Source organism: Rhinolophus ferrumequinum, chromosome 10 (assembly GCF_004115265.2).
Source record: "Rhinolophus ferrumequinum isolate MPI-CBG mRhiFer1 chromosome 10, mRhiFer1_v1.p, whole genome shotgun sequence".
Lineage (NCBI taxonomy): Eukaryota > Metazoa > Chordata > Mammalia > Chiroptera > Rhinolophidae > Rhinolophus > Rhinolophus ferrumequinum.
Window position 1 is genome coordinate 54856551 of NC_046293.1, and position 18315 is coordinate 54874865.

General features: G+C 35.4%; 2 protein-coding genes across 2 annotated transcripts; both read left to right on the top strand.

Annotated features, from left to right (window-relative positions):
* Nucleotides 1-308: 308 nt before the first annotated feature.
* On the top strand, nt 309-1256 carry LOC117028898 (olfactory receptor 6C2). The gene has a single exon (XM_033117728.1). It carries the CDS (start codon nt 309-311, stop codon nt 1254-1256), a length of 948 nt encoding a protein of 315 aa, XP_032973619.1.
* A 13806-nt stretch (nt 1257-15062) lies between these two features.
* Nucleotides 15063-16001, top strand: LOC117028919 (olfactory receptor 6C75). Its single transcript, XM_033117755.1, has one exon. It carries the CDS (start codon nt 15063-15065, stop codon nt 15999-16001), a length of 939 nt encoding a protein of 312 aa, XP_032973646.1.
* Nucleotides 16002-18315: the final 2314 nt, after the last annotated feature.

Here is an 18315-nt window from a genome sequence, read left to right on the forward strand (position 1 = left end):
ATAATGAATTACAAACAATCAACTACATTTATACATTCTAAGAAGCATAAAAATTATCTGAGAAAAGCTTAGATTATTTTACAATAACAAGAATCCTGAAGGAATAATCCACTGCTCATACAAGAATATTCAGAAAGGCTATTGGAATAATGGCAATATTGATTATGATGTGAAAGGAGAAAATAAATGTACACTGGATTGCTTGGTTTTTATATGCACAGTCTTTATATGCACAGAATTGAAATATCTAGGTCCTGATAAAATCTCTTATTTTTATATGCTGATTGGATAGATTTCAGAAGTCAGTGATGAGAAACCACACACCAATAACAACTTTTATCCTGCTGGGACTGACGAATGATCCACAACTGCAAATTCTGCTTTTTATCTTTCTATTTCTCACCTATTTATTGAGTGTAACAGGCAACCTGACTATTATCACTCTCACATTGGTGGACTCCCATCTTAAAACTCCTATGTACTTTTTCCTCAGAAATTTTTCTATCTTAGAAATCTCATTTACCACTGTCTGTATTCCTAGATTCCTGTACAGTATATCAACCGGGGACAATAGCATTACCTACAATGCTTGTGCAAGTCAAATATTTTTTGTTATTCTCTTTGGAGCAACAGAATTTTTTCTCCTGGCAGCCATGTCTTATGACCGCTACGTTGCTATCTGTAAACCCCTTCATTACATGACCATCATGAACAATAGGGTCTGTACCTTCTTAGTCCTCTGGTGTTGGGTGTCTGGCTTGCTGATCATTCTCCCACCCCTTAGCTTGGGGCTCCAGCTTGAATTCTGTGACTCCAATGCCATTGATCATTTTAGCTGTGATGCAGGTCCCCTCATAAAGATCTCATGCTCAGATACATGGGTAATGGAACAAATGGTTATCCTCGTGGCTGTATTTGCACTTGTTATCACCCTAGTGTGTGTGTTTCTCTCCTACACATACATTATCAGGACTATTCTGAGATTCCCCTCTGTCCAACAAAGAAAAAAGGCCTTTTCCACCTGCTCGTCCCATATGATTGTGGTTTCCATCACCTACGGAAGCTGCATCTTCATCTATATCAAGCCCTCAGCAAAGGAAGGAGTGGCCATTAATAAAGGCATATTCATGCTAACTACTTCTGTTGCTCCCTTGTTGAACCCTTTCATTTACACCCTGAGGAATAAGCAAGTGAAACAAGCTTTCAATGACTTCATAAAGAGGATACTATTTCTCTCAAAGAAATCGACGTTTTGATGAATAAGACAGAGTAAAATGAAAGAAGAAAGTCCTCTAAATATTTAACTACAGCTCCTAACTTTTTCATTGTTTTGTGCCTGTAATTTACTCTTACTAACCTTCTCAAAGTCATTTAATGCTGCATTCTAATCTCACCTTAAACTCCTTCTTCTTCCAAACAAAACTCATACATCATGTTCTTCCCGTTTGTGAAGCTATAAAATATATTTCTAAGTAATTAAACTTGCCTCCATTTCTGACGTAGTGCTTTCTTCAGGGCTCTTTGGAAGAAGAGAACGTAATAATGTTTAAAAGTATATGAATTATATAGCAGATACAGTATGTAGTAATAGTACTAGTTTCTCGGTCTAAGACAAAGTTATCAAAATTAATATCATAAATCTTAGAATAAAATAAAACATAGAAAACAGCAAGAGCAAAGATGTATTAAAAATAAATTAAACCAAATAAAGCCTTCTAGGTTAATTAAAATAATGAAAACAACAAAGTGGAAAGAGAGATATTAGTGCGAATTTGGGAATAATCAGTATTGAAGAAGTGGAAACGTCTTCATAATCACTGATAAGATGTATAGGAGTCCTCACATATCTGGAGGGGACATGTTCCAAGACACCCAGTAGATGCCTGAAACCTGAGGTAATACCAAACCCTATATATATGCTATGTTCTCTCCTATACATGCACACCTTTTCACTTGAAGGAAGCACTTTATGGCTTCTATTTGGCATATTCAAATTGCCAGCATCACCACTCTTATGTTTTGGAGCCATCAATCCATGAAATAAGGATTACTTGAACACAAGCACTGCGATACCACGACAGTCCATCTGATAATCAAGACGGCTACTTAGTGACTAATGAACAGGTAGCGTATACAGTGTGGACAAAGGGATGATTCAGGTCCAGATGGTATAGAGAGTGACAGCACGAGATTTCATCACAGTACTCAGAACACAAGCAATTTAAATCTTATGAATTGTTTATTTCTGGAGTTTGCTATTTAGTCTTTTTAGACCACAGCTGACTCTGGGTAACAGAAACCACAAAATCAAAAATACAAATAAGGGGGGACTACTGTTTTAGCAATTTATTTATTTTCATGAGAGAAATTCCTGAAAAGGCATACATTTAATTTAAAATACATTTAAACATAATGTCACTTATTATGGGTTATAAAATTAGAATAAATGCATAAGAGCAAATTAGAAATTCAAATTTTTAAAATTAAAGTTTATTGGGGTGACAATGGTTCGTAAAGTTCCATAAGTTTCAAGTGTACAATTCTGTAATACATCATCTATATATCACATTGTGTGTTTACCACCCAGAGTCAGTTTTCCTTCCATTACCATATATTTGACTCCGTTTACGCTCATCTACCATCCCTTACCCCCTCCCCTCTGGTAACCACTAAACTATTGTCTGTGTCTATGAGTTTTTGTTTTTTTGTTTGTCTTGTTCCTTTGTTGCTCTCAGTTTTATATCCCACATCTCAGCGAAATCATACAGTTCTTGACTTTTTGTGTGACTTATTTTGCTTAGCATAATAATCTCAAGATCCATCCATGTAGTAGATCAAATTTTAAATGCTGATGAAATAAGACAACTATTTACATTAACACTAATGAATGATTTAAGAAGATATCATGGATATCCAACTGGCAAAAATGGAGGGGGAAAGGAGCTACATAAAGGAATAATTATGGGAATTATGATCAAGGGGACAATTAAAGAAAATGTTCCTAACGTGAAGAATTTAGAGTGTGAAGCAAGTAACAGTATGCGAGTTGAAAAAGAGAGAGAGAAAAGAGGGAGGGACAGAAGGAGGGAACGTATGAAAGAAGGAAGGAAGGAAGGAAGGAAGGAAGGAAGGAAGGAAGGAAGGAAGGAAGGAAGGAAGGAAGGAAGGAAGGAAGGAAAGAAGGAAGGAAGGAAAGAAGGAAGGAAGGAAAGAAAAAAGGAAGGGAGAGAGAGAGAGAGAAAGAGAGAAAACAAACCTCCACTACTAATACTGTCGTGTGGGGTGGCCTGCGGGACTTCTGGTCCCGCTCCCCACATAAGAATGCAGGATATGGCTAGACCAAAAAGGAACACCCACGGAGACATATAGGGGAGTCATACCACTATATTCTCTCTGGTGGCAGGGCAAGACACACGCAGTAGTAGCCACATGGTCCGCAATCCGCCATTCACTTCTCTGCCTGCCAACCAACCAACCAATCAATGCAGCCTCGCAGTTACATCAGTAGCCAATTAGCTAACCAGTTACAACTGATGGCCAACCAATCACAGTTGATGTCCATTCACCACGCGGGGCTGAGAGCCTGGAAACCGCTCTCTGGGACTCTGTCCCCACAAATACTGCCACCTGTTTAATTGTTATCTTTAAAAGTTAATTTTTATATCTAATGGCTAACAGACAAAACGGACAAAGAATTAATCATTAAAGAAAAATGGAAAAAATTGCCTCTGATATTAAATTAAAACCTCAGGGACTATTCATTTCAAATTTTAAAACTGGGCTTAGAAATTGCAATTAAACATTCTTTTAGATTATTTCTATTGACAACATTTTGAAAATAACTGCCTTTTTGAACTAACAGTTTCACAGTGCTTGTGTTCAAGTAAACCTTATTTTATTTATAATGGCCCCAAAGTGTCAAACTCATTTCAAACATTGTTGTTAATGCCCTTACCAGTCCTATAAACATGTTTTAGTTGTATCAAAATGTAGATAGAAGAAGGCTGAGTAAATTGACAAATATATCATAGGTAGCAATAATAGAGCCAGAATTCTGATTTTAGTCATGTTCAATCCACTACAATACACTACTTTTAAAACAGAAGTGTAGTTTTGGTGGGGGAGGGGTGAGAAAAGACACTGTAATCAGACATTTATAAGCTGCCACAGCATATTAGGGATCTCTCTTCCATAATATACTCTTCGTTTATCAATGTGTCTGTTTATCTCTGTTTATTCAATAGCTTTGACATCAAAACAAAGTCTAAACATTTCAGAATTTATGTACTAGATTTTGTATACCAGAGTCTGTCCTATTGTAGTATAATTACGATTTCATGTTTTGATAAGGAGAAAAAAAGATGAGAGAAAATTGCAGTTATCATCTCCCTGTCAATTTTGAAGCACATTTATTTATTATCAACATGACATCATGGAGCATTCACCAAAGACTTCCTTTCTTCTTAATTAAATTTATGGGGATGACAACGGTTAGTAAAATTACATAGGTTTCAAGTGTACAATTCTATAATACATCATCTATGTATCACATTTTGTGCTCACCACCCAGAGTCCGTTCTCCTTCCATCACCAGATATTTGACCCCATTTACTTTTTTCTACCATCCTTCTTTCCCCCTAGCCCTCTGGTAACCATTAAACTATTGTTTGTGTCTATGAGTTCTTGTTTCTTTATTTGTGTGTCTTGTTCCTTTGTTGCTTTTAGTTTTGTACTCCACATATGAGTGAATTATGTACTGAAATCAATATGAGATACATCTGAATAAAGAAATCTGTAAAGAAATCTGTAAAAATACTCATTATTGAGACCAAAGTAATTATGTGACATTTAGTAATGTATTTGATTAATGACAAAGTAACAATTAATGAACATAACTATTATAGTTGATATATTTGCAAAACAGAATTAAATAATTTTAACTACTTAATTTAAGTAGTGTACCATAGAATCTATTAACATGTAAAATTGAAGAAGACAAGAAGATTAGGAGCCAAGTAGCTGAGTCAAATAGTATTACGCCAAACTTCTTTTCATGTGCAGTTTTAAGTGTTATGGCCAAAAATAAATGCAAAACAATGATAATTCATAATTACTATTTAAAGCATTAAAATTTCACTCAGCATTGAAAAGTAACATTCTTTTAAACTGGAAGTGAAAGATGTACAGTGGTGAGAGTGTTACAGTTTGAAATAAAAGAAAGAAAGTTACTAACACTTAGTAGCTCCATTTCTTACGGTTTATTACTAATGCTTTTTCCCCCCTTTTGTGGTGTTACGTTTCCTTGATTATTTGTGATCCTTGTTGCCTTCATTAGTGTCTGTACATTTGAAGAAGTAGGCACCTCTTCTAGTCTTTACAGATTGGCTTTGGCAGGGAAAGCCCTTTGCCAGTCAGCTCACCCAGAAGTTCTGGGCTTGCCATCTATTGGGGTCCATGGGTGGACTTGCTGCTGGAATCCTCGGGTGGACCGGCCTTTTGACGTGTTCAGCAGGTGAGTGGGCATGCTACGTAGGTCCACACAAGCTGACCTGGTACCTAGGTCCGCATGGGTGGGTCTGGAGCCTGAATCCACTGGGGTAGGCCTAATATCTGAATCTATTATGGCAAGCCTGAGACCTGGGTCCATTGGGGCAGGTATGGAGCCTGTGATGGTGGGGGTGGCCTGAAGGCTGGGTCCAATGGGGACTGAACTGGTGCTGGGGTGGCCATAAGCCTGAGTCTGCAGGGGCCAGCCTGGTGCTGGGTTGGGCCTGTATTTAATTTTATACAGGCTTATATCATTCTTATTAATTCATCTTTTCCATGCAATCTATATGCATGCCTCCATCATTTCTCTCTGCTAGACTGAATTCTGGGTGCTTTGTGGCTTGCTTGTCAGGGATGAGAGGGAAATCAGCCACTTTAAATGCTAACATTTGATTTTTCTCAGCTTCAGGCTTAGCAACCTATCAACTTGTGTTCCTGGATTAAGTGCAGGCATAGTGACTGGAAAATAAGCCCTCTCTGTCTTGATAACTGTGATCCTTCTAAACTAAAAAGCACTATGGCCAAGTACTTCAGCACACAATCAACATTATTCTTGTTAGTATCATTTCTATTATCTCATCTCACTTTTCAATTTCCTCTCCTAACAAGACAAAGATTTTCATCAAGTGGGCTGACAATCATAAAGGTAGGGTTCTAAAGGCTTAGATCTTCCAATTCAATTTACATTTTTTAACATCCCTCTCCAGGAATATTTTTTATTAAGGTAAAATTCACATAACATAAAATTCACCTTTCTAACCATTTTATTGTGTGCAAATCATTGACTATTAACACGTTCACAAAGTTGTGCCATCATCACCATTATCTAATTTTAGAACATTTTCATCGTCTCAGTAAGAAACTCCATATGTATGCAGCAGTGACTCCGTATTTCTCCCTTCCTCCAGCCCCTGGCACCATTAATATGCTTTCTGTTTCTATAATTTGCCTATTCTAGACCTTTCATATATGTGAAATTATATAATATGTTTGGCCTTTTTTGTCTGGCTTCTTTTACTTAGCATAATGTTTTCGAGATCCATCTATGTTGTAGAATCTACCCATACTTCATTCCTTTTTATAGATGAATAATATTCCATTGCGTGGATATACCACATTTGTTTCTGTATTCATCAGTGGCAGACATTTAGGTTATTTCTATGTTTGGCTATTGTGAACAATGCTGCTATGAACATTCATATAAAAGGTTTTGTTTGAATCATAGCACATTTAGATGTGCTTTATAATATTTAGAATACCTGGTGATGATATTTAGGGAGCATAAAAATTGAAGAGATGATCGTATATATTCTGTTTTGTTTTCTGATACAGAAACATCACTTTAGCAATAGGAATAGAAATGAATCATATTTGATTTAAAATACATTCATATGCTTAGTACCTGGAAATCTCAGTAAAGAATTTTGTAAGTAAAATATTGTTGCTGTATGCCATTATTATCATATGTGCTCTTAAAATTACAAAAAAACTCAAAAGAGAATTGAAAAATAAGAGTGAATTCAATATAATATTAGTTTCACATTAAAAAGAGAAAATAATAAGTGAAAACTTCAATGAACGTGAGACTGTACTACTGATGATGGAAAACAAGGAATCATTTCCTAAAGTTATGAGAATGTTTGTGCGCAGATAAAATCCTCCCACATGTTGTGTAACATCCAAGCTTCTTAATAAAATATCAAATATTAAACCTCAAGAAATTCTAATAATATTCTAACAGTTGTGTGAGTACAAGAAATTCTAAAAACTCTTAATGAGTCAATTATTAGGGTATTTAGTAACTTTCAGTCACTTGTAAGTCAACCACTCACAAATGAAGAAATGACTTGGTAATTTTAATATAGTCCATAGTCCACTATGACTACCCTTGTAAGGCAAACCCAACACTGAGTCATATTATATTTTGAGAAGGGTTGTTTTAGTCCAAGCCTATTTTTTGTAACATTTTTGTAATTTTAAACTTAAAGAAATGTTCCAAGAACAGTATGAGTATTATATATGCCTTTTATCTAGAGTCACAATTGTGTACGTTTTGTATGATTTATCATTCACTCTCTCTTTCTCTCAAATACAGATGTATGTAAAGATAGAGAAAGAGAGATAAAGATAGAGAGATTGAGAAATACATACATATATATATATATATATATATACACACACATCTGATTACATATATGGTATATATACGTTGTACATACTATATACTTTATATACTATATATGTATGTATATACTTTATACACTATGTATTTATAATATATATCTCTGTATGTATATGTCTGTATACTTTATATACTACATACAGTTTTTTATACTTTTTATATATAAATACTAATACTGTAAATATAAATATATATACATACATACATAAAAGATGTATGTATATATAAGTATATATATATATAAGCATCTATATATAGTATATAAGTATATATATACTATATAAGTATATATATATATATAAGTATATATAAGCATCTTTTACCATTTGATAGTAAGTTGGACGTTGTGCCTTTTTATCCTTAATTACCTCACTATCTTAGGATATGTTTCCTAATAAGATCATTGTGTTACATAGCCAAAGGATAACAATCAAAATCAGAAAATCTGACATATTAATATTTTCAAATCCATAGTCCATATTAAAATTTCATCATTTTCCCTGTAATGTCTTTTATATCTTTTTATTTTCTTCAAGTCCACCATAATCCAGGATTACACTTTGCATTTAGTTCTCATTTATGTTTAGTTCTTTTAATCAGTTCCTCAGCCTATCTTTCACCTTATTGTCTTGAGATTTTTGAAGAGGATATGTTATTTGAGCTCATCTGATCCTTCCTAAAGGTTAAATTGAGGAATAAAGCAAAAGTGATCATAGATCCTTTCTTAGTCCATATGATCAAGAGGCAGATAATGTTGGTTTTCCCACTGATGATGGTAACTGATCACTTGGTTAAGGTAGTCTCTTCCAGATTTCTCTAGACTACAAAGTTACTATTTTCTCCACATAATATGTAATTTGTTAGATATTTCAAGACTATGTAAATATCCTGTCTCTCATGAAACTCACCCACTATTTTTAGCATCCAATGATGGTTTGCTAACTAATCATTACTTCTATATTGATTAATCAGCATATTCTACTATAAAGACGATCTTTATTTTCTCCGGTGTATTTTATTGATTGATTAATTGTAAAGCAATATGACTCAAGGATTCTTATTTTACTCGTTATAAGCCGTTAATATCATCATTTATGTTGATATACAAATTATCCAAACATGGTGAGTTGGAGCTTCTTTTAATTAGCTTCTGAACTTTGTTTCTATGTACTCTTCATTTTTTGAGTACAAAAATAAGATAATTTCAGCTCTTTTATATTCTCCTTCATCTAGCCCTGAATAATACAGTCATTTCTCCAAAAATCTCAGGTTCCTTTCAGTTAATAATTGTATTTAGAGACCAAGATGTGGGCACTAGTTATTTTGGTGGGTTATTGTGTAGGAGCCCTCTCACAAGACAATGTATGTGTGTGTATGTGTGTATATGTGTGTGTGCATGTGTGTGTATATATATACATACACACATATATACATATATATGTATTTATCATATATATGTATATGGTATATACATATATGTGTGTGTCTGTGTGTATATATATATATATATACACATACACACAAATGATGTGTATATATATATATATATATATATATATATATATGCATGATGTGCTCATACTGATACCTCTAATTCTATTACAACACTAAACAGAGTACTTAAAAACCTCCTGTTTGTGTGTATAATTTCTTATTCCTACAGTGGAAAAATTCAGTATCATTTTCTTCAATGCCACACTTGTATCAGACTAGAGTACACACAAAGCAATTACAGAATTGATAATCAGTACCATCATGAAAAGCAAACCTAATAACCAGAATTCACTTTTTAATAATTCTTTTTTAAGTAAAATTTATATCCACTGCAAAGTACAAATATTATGTATCCAATCTGATGAGTGTTGACAAATACAAGCCACATTTCTATTAATTGTCAGGATCATTCAATTAGTCAATTGCAGGTTTCTACTTTAAACTGTGGGTTGCTTTTATAAGACTTCCATAGGAAAAAAAAAAAGTCAGTTGTAAGCACCTACATGCCAGAAGACCACCATTAAAAATTACTTCAATGTTTCACTGCATAAAGCAACCATTTACTATGCTCACAGACTCTGTTGTCAGGAATACATACAGAGCAGAGCACACAGGTCTCATTTCTGCTCCATGATGTCTGAGGCCTCACATGGAAGACTTACAGAGTGAGAACTGGAGTCATCTTAAGTCACCTTCACTCACATGTCTATCAGTTGAATCAGTCTGTCAGTTTCAGGCCTCAGTTTTTTTGTTTGTTTCATTTTGTTTTAATATGCACTTCTCTGTGTGTTCTCTCATAAGAGTCAGTGTGGGCTTTTTCACAGCATGGTGGTTGGGTTCCAAGGGTAAGTGTCCCAAAATAGAGAGCTCTAGATAGGAGACATATTCTTTTTTTGACTTATCCTTAGAATCCCACAGCATCAACTCTACTGGTTGGAGCAGTCACTAACTTCTGCCCAAATTCAAGAGAAGGAATTTATCATACTTTTTCTTAAAAGGAGTGACAAAGTTACTGTACCCCAACAAGGGGTCTTCCTGCCCCAGTCTCGATGGGAGAGACACAGGAAGCAAACATCCACCAGTTCCAACACACGGTGGCATGTTCCCAAGCAAACGGTCAAGTGGTCCATCAAATCAGGGATGGAGCCAATTCCCCATAGTCCACAGTCATTCACCAGGGCTGTGCGTTGGCCTCACAATGTGTGCCCTCTCTGCAGGGCGAGGGCTCTAATTCCTCCCCAACCTGGGGGTGAGTGTCTCAGCAAGCACTTCCCAGCCAACACGGCCGCAATGACCTTCACTTTCTCCAGCCTATGCTGGTTGGAGAACCATCCATGTATTCCCACCCCTCCACGGGGGTCCAGCTGTACGGCAGCTGCATGGCCCACTCCACGCTGGTTGGAAAGCCATCCATGTCCTCTCACCCCTCCTTGGGAGTCCCACTCCTAAGAATAGTGCCACCGGCTACCACACACAGTGTGGGGGCCACATGTCCTCCTGCCCAAAGTCAGATACCATTGCTACCTGGCCGGTATCCTGCTCACCGCGCCAGGTGTCTGAGTGGGTGGTGGCCTCGGTGTAAGATGTCCACAACTCTAGAAGCCCACAGCAGCTGCAGACCATCAAAAGGAAGGTGACGCCTTCTATGGCCAAGAAGGTGATGTGCCATCCGGAGGCTCAAGTCTCCCAGCCAGACAGCACCTCCTGTTCCTGGCGCAGCTCCTCACGGGCTTTCTGAAGGTGAGCTTTCACACGTAGAAACTGCTCCATTACGCCTTTGGGGATTCTAACCAGTACTGTACCCTGCTCGCTGCACCATGTGTCATGTGGGGTGTCATGGGGGTCAAGTCCCACTTCCCACACCGGAATGCAAGATATTGTGAGGCCAAAAAGGAACACCAACGGAGCCATGGATGTTCATGGAGTTCATACCACTATAGTCTCTCTGGCGGCTCGGTTGGAGACACAGGAAGCAGGGTCCCTACAATGCACAATCCGCTGTCCACTTCCCTGCCAACAAACCAACCAACCAAAAAACCAAAAAACCATCCCCTTGCTAACTGCAATCTGCGCTTGCTAGTTCACCCAAGGCATTTATATCAGTGGCCAATGGCTAACCTGTTATAGCTGATGGACAACTATTTACAGCTGATAGCCATCTACTACTCGAGCCAGCACCTTTCCACGTGAGGCCGAGAGCCTGGAAACTGCTCTCTGGGACTCCGTGCCCACAACCTGAAGAGACATTTCTCCAAAGAGGATATACAAATGGCCAATAGACATATGAAAAAATGCTCAACATCGCCAATCAGAGAAATGCAATTAGAAACCACAATGAGCTATCCCCTCACCACAATTAGAATGGCTATCATCAACAAGATAAATAGTAACAAGGGTTGGAGAGGCTGTGGAGAAAAAGGAACCCTCATATACTTGCTGGTGGGAATGCAGACTGGTGCAGCCATTATGGAAGACAGTGTGGAGGGTCCTCAAAAAATTACGAATAGAATGACCATATGACCCAGCAATCCCTCTCCTGGGTATCTACTCAAAAAATCTGAAAATATTTATCCATAAAGACAGATGTGCTCCAATGTAATTGCAGCTTTATTTACAATGGCCAAGACATGAAAACAACCAAAATGTCCTTTGGTAGATGAATGGATAAAGAAGTTGTGATATATATGCACACAACGCAATGCTATTCTGCCATAAGAAAAGATGAAATAGTACCATTTGCGACAACATGGATGGATCTTGAGATTATAATGCTAAGCGAAATAAGTCAGACAGAAAAAGTCGAGAACCTATGATTTCACTGATATGTGGTATATGAAACTGAAAACAACAAAAGAACAAGACAAACAAATGAAGGAACAAAAACTCAGACACAGACAATAGTTTAGTGGTTACCACAGGGTAAGGGGGGAGCGGGGGGTAGATGAGGGTAAAGGGGGTCAAATATATGGTGATGGAAAAAGAACTGACTCTGGGTGGTGAACACACAATGTGATATATAGATGACATATTACAGAATTGTACACCTGAAATCTATGTAATTTTACTAACAATTGTCACACCAATAAATTTTAATTAAAAAAAAAGAGAGAGGATCTGTGATTTCAAAAGTAATGTAAAATTTTCAAACTTTTCTGTGAGACGTGAAAATTACCCAAAGAGCTGTCTTTATCATCTCTGTATTCTCAGAACCTAAACTTGAGGCCAATACATACTAAGCATCCAAAAAGTAATTGCTGAGTGAATAAATAGTAGTGATTCTAATCATGATCAGATTTTCTATGTCAAAATTCAGTGGAAAGATGTAAAACCTTAAAGAAAAGCCTGACATCTATGATGGTGTGAAAACCTGGAGAATTCAGCCCCAGTAAAATATCACAATGAATTCTCAATATGTTCCCTAAGATTAGAGAAAACTCCACTTGTTCACAGTTTCGGTGTTGCCATTTCGAATGTTAATGTCTGTTTCTCTATTATTAAGTTTCCTCTCCTTGTGAACTTATTCATTATTACAAAAATTTAAATTCTTCAATGCATTTTTTTGCTCTGATTTGAGGCCACTCTCACCTAAATATTCTATTCTAGATCATGTCCTAATTTGGACTATTGCTTAATGCTTTGTGTCTTGAGAAAACCAATCTCCATGGTGCCTTTTGTTTATTCATCAACTAATCCCCCTGAGTCCACTATAAATGGAAGAGATAAAATGATGGCTAGCCTGAATGACATTATTTCTGCACAAAAAAATCATGTCACCATGCCCAAGAAGCATGGAAAAATATTACATTAGCCCTCATTTCAACTATAGCTTATCTCAATTACTAAGATAATATTTCTTTAAGTGGCCTAGGTAGGATATACTGGCACTCCAAGTTCAGAGAAATTTGGGTTCATATGTAAAAATGGGATGATATATGCCCTTTTTTTTTATTAACATTGTAGGGGAGCTCTAGGAATTATTTTTTATAATCAATATTTTGGATATTTGGTTAAAAACATAAAAATGACAGAGGAGAAGTATGACAAAGGCTTTTGAAAAATCCCAAAGCTCTGGTACTTAAAGAAGTCAAAGAAGCCATTATAGATGACATTAACTAAAACCAGTCACACTCACCAAAAAGTAAGTACATCTTTAACGGTTTCTTTCAGGAATAAGTTTTTGCCTTAATAATATATAAATCTCTGCTTTATACAAGTAATCTCAATTATACACAATATCATGTATAAATGGAACTCAACCACACAATTTTTACAAAATATATAAAGGAAGGAAAATTTTAAACTACAATTTACTCATTATTGTTCACTGTAACACAAATATTTTGTGATAGATAACACTATGTGTTTTTTTGTGTTCTTATCTAGGTATATTCAAATTACCAATTTTTAAATAATAAAATCAAGACACCATGTAATCATTTTTGTACAAGATTCAAAACAAATTATTTGTTGTGTTTAACACTAAGCAGATAGATATACTTTATGTTTTAGTTATGCACAATGTGAATTTTATACATAGTGAAGGTTACCACTCATCGAACATGCATAAAGTGAAAAGATAAAAATCAATGCAAATGTTACAACCACAAAAAGAACAGATAATGAAAAATAGTTACATATCCCTCCTAAAAATTTTGTATGTAAAAATTTTGAGTAAGTTCATTAATATATAAATTAATTGGCTAATCCTGAGAAAATATTATTCGTTCGGGAAGCTCTAAAACTTCTGAAGAATGTAGAAAACAAGAGAGACGTTACAGACTTAGGCAGGCTGTCTGAATATTTAAATATTTTCTAAAATGACCTTAGATGACAACACCTCTAAAGCTTTTGTGGAAAATAATTACTTTAAACAGGAACAAACAATTAAGTAAATCCCATATAACATCAAGAATTGTATTGGAAGCCATAAATAGAAAAAGAAAAGAAAAAAGTAATACTCTTTGCCTACCCAAAACTTACCTTGAATTTTGAACTATTCCTTTTCATTATCCCTCAGGAAAAGAATAGGCAATGTTGTGGGGAGTGCTAATGATTTTAAAAATAAGTAAGAACATTCGCAGTGTATAAAAATAAAATTGGGTCTTAGGTAAAAGTCCTCCTTTAATATCAGAGAGAGCAGACTCATGACTCATGATACTAGGCAGTAAATAAAAATACATTAAGAGTATATTTGCAATCTTACAAGAGACCATTATAATAGATTATTAATTAAAATTAGAATGCCTTGCAGTGCAGACATTGGAATTAGACTGGGGATACTTCCCCATCGTTAAATACCTCTGTATACTATTATTTATCAAGGACATATTATTCTACACCGATGGGCAACTGAGCTGTCTCCATAGATTGTAGAAGTTTGAATGGGGAAGGAGAAAGAAATGCTTACTCAAAATAGCAAACTTTAAAAGGTATATGGAGAGCAACAAAATGTATATCTTCAAGGGTATCGTGGTATCTTTGGGAGTAAGCTCTCAGAGTTTTATTTGAGGTTCTAATCTTTTTTTTTCTTCTTTTCAGGAACATATCAAAATGTCCAGAGGACAAAGATTTAGACTGAAATGTGTGAGAATACAATGAAGGAAACATAGGACTAATGAATTAATGGATGATGTAATAAATTTTAAAAAACATTTTGTTCCTATGTACTAGAAAATCATTTTTTTATAAAACAAAAAGGCAGAATGATTTTTTAAGAGTGGGTGGGTGTGGCCGTGTGCATGCATGTGTGTGTGAGTCTCTTTGTTGGTGTCATAGCCTTTTTATTTGTTCATCTATTTTACAGCTGAAACAAAGAACATCATTGAAAAGAAGGAAAATAATGAGAAATTACACAGAAGTAACAGAGTTTATTCTTCTTGGACTGACAAATGACCCACAGTGGCAGGTTGTACTTTTCATATTTCTTCTTGTTACCTACATGCTAAGTGTAACTGGGAACCTGATCATTATCACCCTCACCCTTACAGATCCCCACCTGCAGACTCCAATGTATTTCTTCCTTCGAAACTTCTCAGTCCTAGAAATATCGTTCACGTCAGTCTGCATTCCCAGATTCCTTGTCACTATTGTGACAGGGGACAGAACCATTTCTTATAATGGTTGTATGGCTCAGCTATTTTTCTTCATCTTCTTGGGGGTGACAGAATTTTACCTTCTGGCTGCCATGTCCTATGACCGCTATGTGGCCATCTGCAAACCTCTACATTACACCACCATCATGAGCAGCAGAGTCTGTATCCTTCTTGTCTTTAGCTCTTGGCTTGCTGGATTCCTGATCATCTTTCCACCAATAATCCTGGTGATGCAATTGGATTTCTGTGCCTCCAATATAATCGATCATTTTATCTGTGACTCTTCTCCCATTCTGCAGCTTTCTTGCACAAACACTAGCTTTCTAGAACTCATGGCACTTTTTCTAGCTGTGCTAACACTTATGGTCACCTTAACACTAGTTATTCTCTCCTACATGCATATCATCCAGACAATTGTGAGAATTCCTTCCACAAGTCAAAGGAAAAAAGCCTTTTCCACTTGTTCCTCCCACATGATAGTTGTCTCCCTCTCTTACGGTAGCTGCATTTTCATGTACATTAAGCCTTCTGCAAAGGAGAGGGTAACTTTAAGCAAAGGAGTGGCTGTGCTCAATACCTCGGTGGCTCCTCTCTTGAATCCTTTCATATATACACTAAGAAATCAGCAAGTGAAGCAAGCCTTCAAGAACATGGTCCAGAGAATGGCCTTTTCTTCAAATAAATGAACGTGATTATGTGAAAAATGTACCCCTGAAAGCAAAGCTGAATAAAACTCTTTGCCCTTCTTTAAATAAATTCTTCAAACACCTCATTTCCTCCTTTAATTTAGGCATGTTTATATGTTACCAATGTCTGTTTTTCTTATTAGTCAAAAAACCAGATCCGATTTAAAGAAAAATACTGAGATAGCAATAATTATACCAGACAAAATAGACTTTAAAACAAAAGCTATAACAAGAGACAAGCACTCAGTAATTCTACTTTTGTGTATTTATCAGATAAAATCCAAAACATTAATTCACAAAGACATATGTATCTAGATGTTCTTTGCAGCATTATTTACAATAGCCAACATATGGAAGCAACGTAAGTGTCCATCAATAGATGAATGGATAATGAAGAGGTGGTACATATATGCAATGGAACATTACTCAGCCATAAAAAGAATGAAATCTTCCTATGTGCAATAACATAGATGAACTTGAACGAAATGTCAGACAGAGAAATACAAATACCATAGGATTTCACTTAGATGTGGAATCTAAAGAACAAATGAATAAACAAACTCATAGATACAGAGAATATATTGATTGTTGCCAGATGGGAGGGGAATTGAAAGGGCGGTGAAAAGGGGGAAGAAATTAAGAAGTACAAATTGGTAATTACAAAATCATCATGGGGATGTAAACTATAGCATAGGAAATATAGTCATTAATATTGTAATAATTATATATGGTGTCAGATGGGTAATAGATTTATTAGGGTAATAACATTGTAAGTTATATTAATGTCTAATCACTATGTTGTACACCTGAAACTAATATAACACTGTATGTCAACTGTAATTGGAAAATAATAAAATTATTTTAAAAAGAAAAGGGAAACAAAGAAAATAATATGTCTATGACTAAATCTTTCTGTAGTTGCATAATATTACTTGTTTGGCATGATTCACTTTTGTCATTTCAAATGCAACATATAAAGTCATAATTTTTATAAATCTTAATCAATTTCACTGTTCTAACCCCTTCTATGTGCCAGATCAAAAATTTTAATAGTTAATGGCATGATAAAAGCCTATTGCTATAATATGTATTGTCTCTCACAACATAAATCCTAAATAATAAATAAAACTTCTTGCATGTGAAAATCTATGATAAGTTAAAAGCCAATACTTGCCTTAATTAAAATATTAAATGAAGATTAGGGAAATAAATCCATAAAAGCAATGGTGCTGTAATAAAAACTAATTTTATAAAAGAGAGAAACTTTATTCAAGAAATGTGCTACAAGAGCATTTCCCCCTACTTCCTACTTACCATAGGAACATTCTTTCTTAATCATGACATATTTATTAATCATGAGCCCTGTTCTACCATAATCAAATCATAAACTCCTAAAGCAACTAATATGTAACTATACAAGGTTTTTCCCAATTGCTAAACTGTCATCTCATCTCCAAGTTACTGTACTTTTTATTACCCTTTTTTAATTGACCACAAGCAACATTTTTTAAGCAGTCCTCCAAACCTTGTTTTGTTATTAAAATATTTTCTGATGGGTTCCTTTTAAACATACATATTTCATAATTTCAAGGGCAGATATTTTAGCAGAAAGCGTTAGGTCAGTGGTTTTAATTGAGTGTACTGTTTTTGAGTCATTCATGTAAACATGGTCTTACAAAGTATCATCTGTAGGCAGAATAAAGAATTTTTCCGTTATACTTTTCCAGTTTTTCAAATGTAAATAAATGCTCCTATGATTAAAAAATATAAATTCATTCCACAATATCATTGAATACCTAGTAATTTTTCCCAATGTGTATTCTCATATTAAATACATACTTTAATTGTTTAATAATTGTTTATATCATGGGAGATTAGGTAAAACAAAATACTTTGATTATTAGAATGGCTTATACCCATATCCTTAGAAAGTATGGTGGGGAATTGAATCAGGCTTGTGCTTTTTTCTTCTCATTAGTAAGATGGGCACCTGGCCTCTGTCTGATGCTGTTGTTCTATCTCACTGTCTCAAAGGACGGCGAACATCCCTGCTGCTGCCTATTTCAGTTGCTTTGCCAAAGTTCATAATGCACAAGACTTACTAATGACATAAAACCTAGGTCTCTGAGGATTCTTTATTCATTCAGGTGATCCCAGTGTGTCTTCAGAAGACCAAGCAGAAAATATAAATAACATTATTTTTGGAGTAAGAAAGCCAACTCCCTGCTCAAAACTATCAGAGCTCTTCTAAAACCCAGAGGAAGTTCTTTTATCTCACCCCTTACTTTAGGTTTTCTTCCCTTTATGACAGAGA

Bases quoted from the DNA above. Each gene is read 5' to 3' on its own strand.
- LOC117028898 (XM_033117728.1), top strand. From the start codon at position 309: ATGAGAAACCACACACCAATAACAACTTTTATCCTGCTGGGACTGACG.
- LOC117028919 (XM_033117755.1), top strand. From the start codon at position 15,063: ATGAGAAATTACACAGAAGTAACAGAGTTTATTCTTCTTGGACTGACA.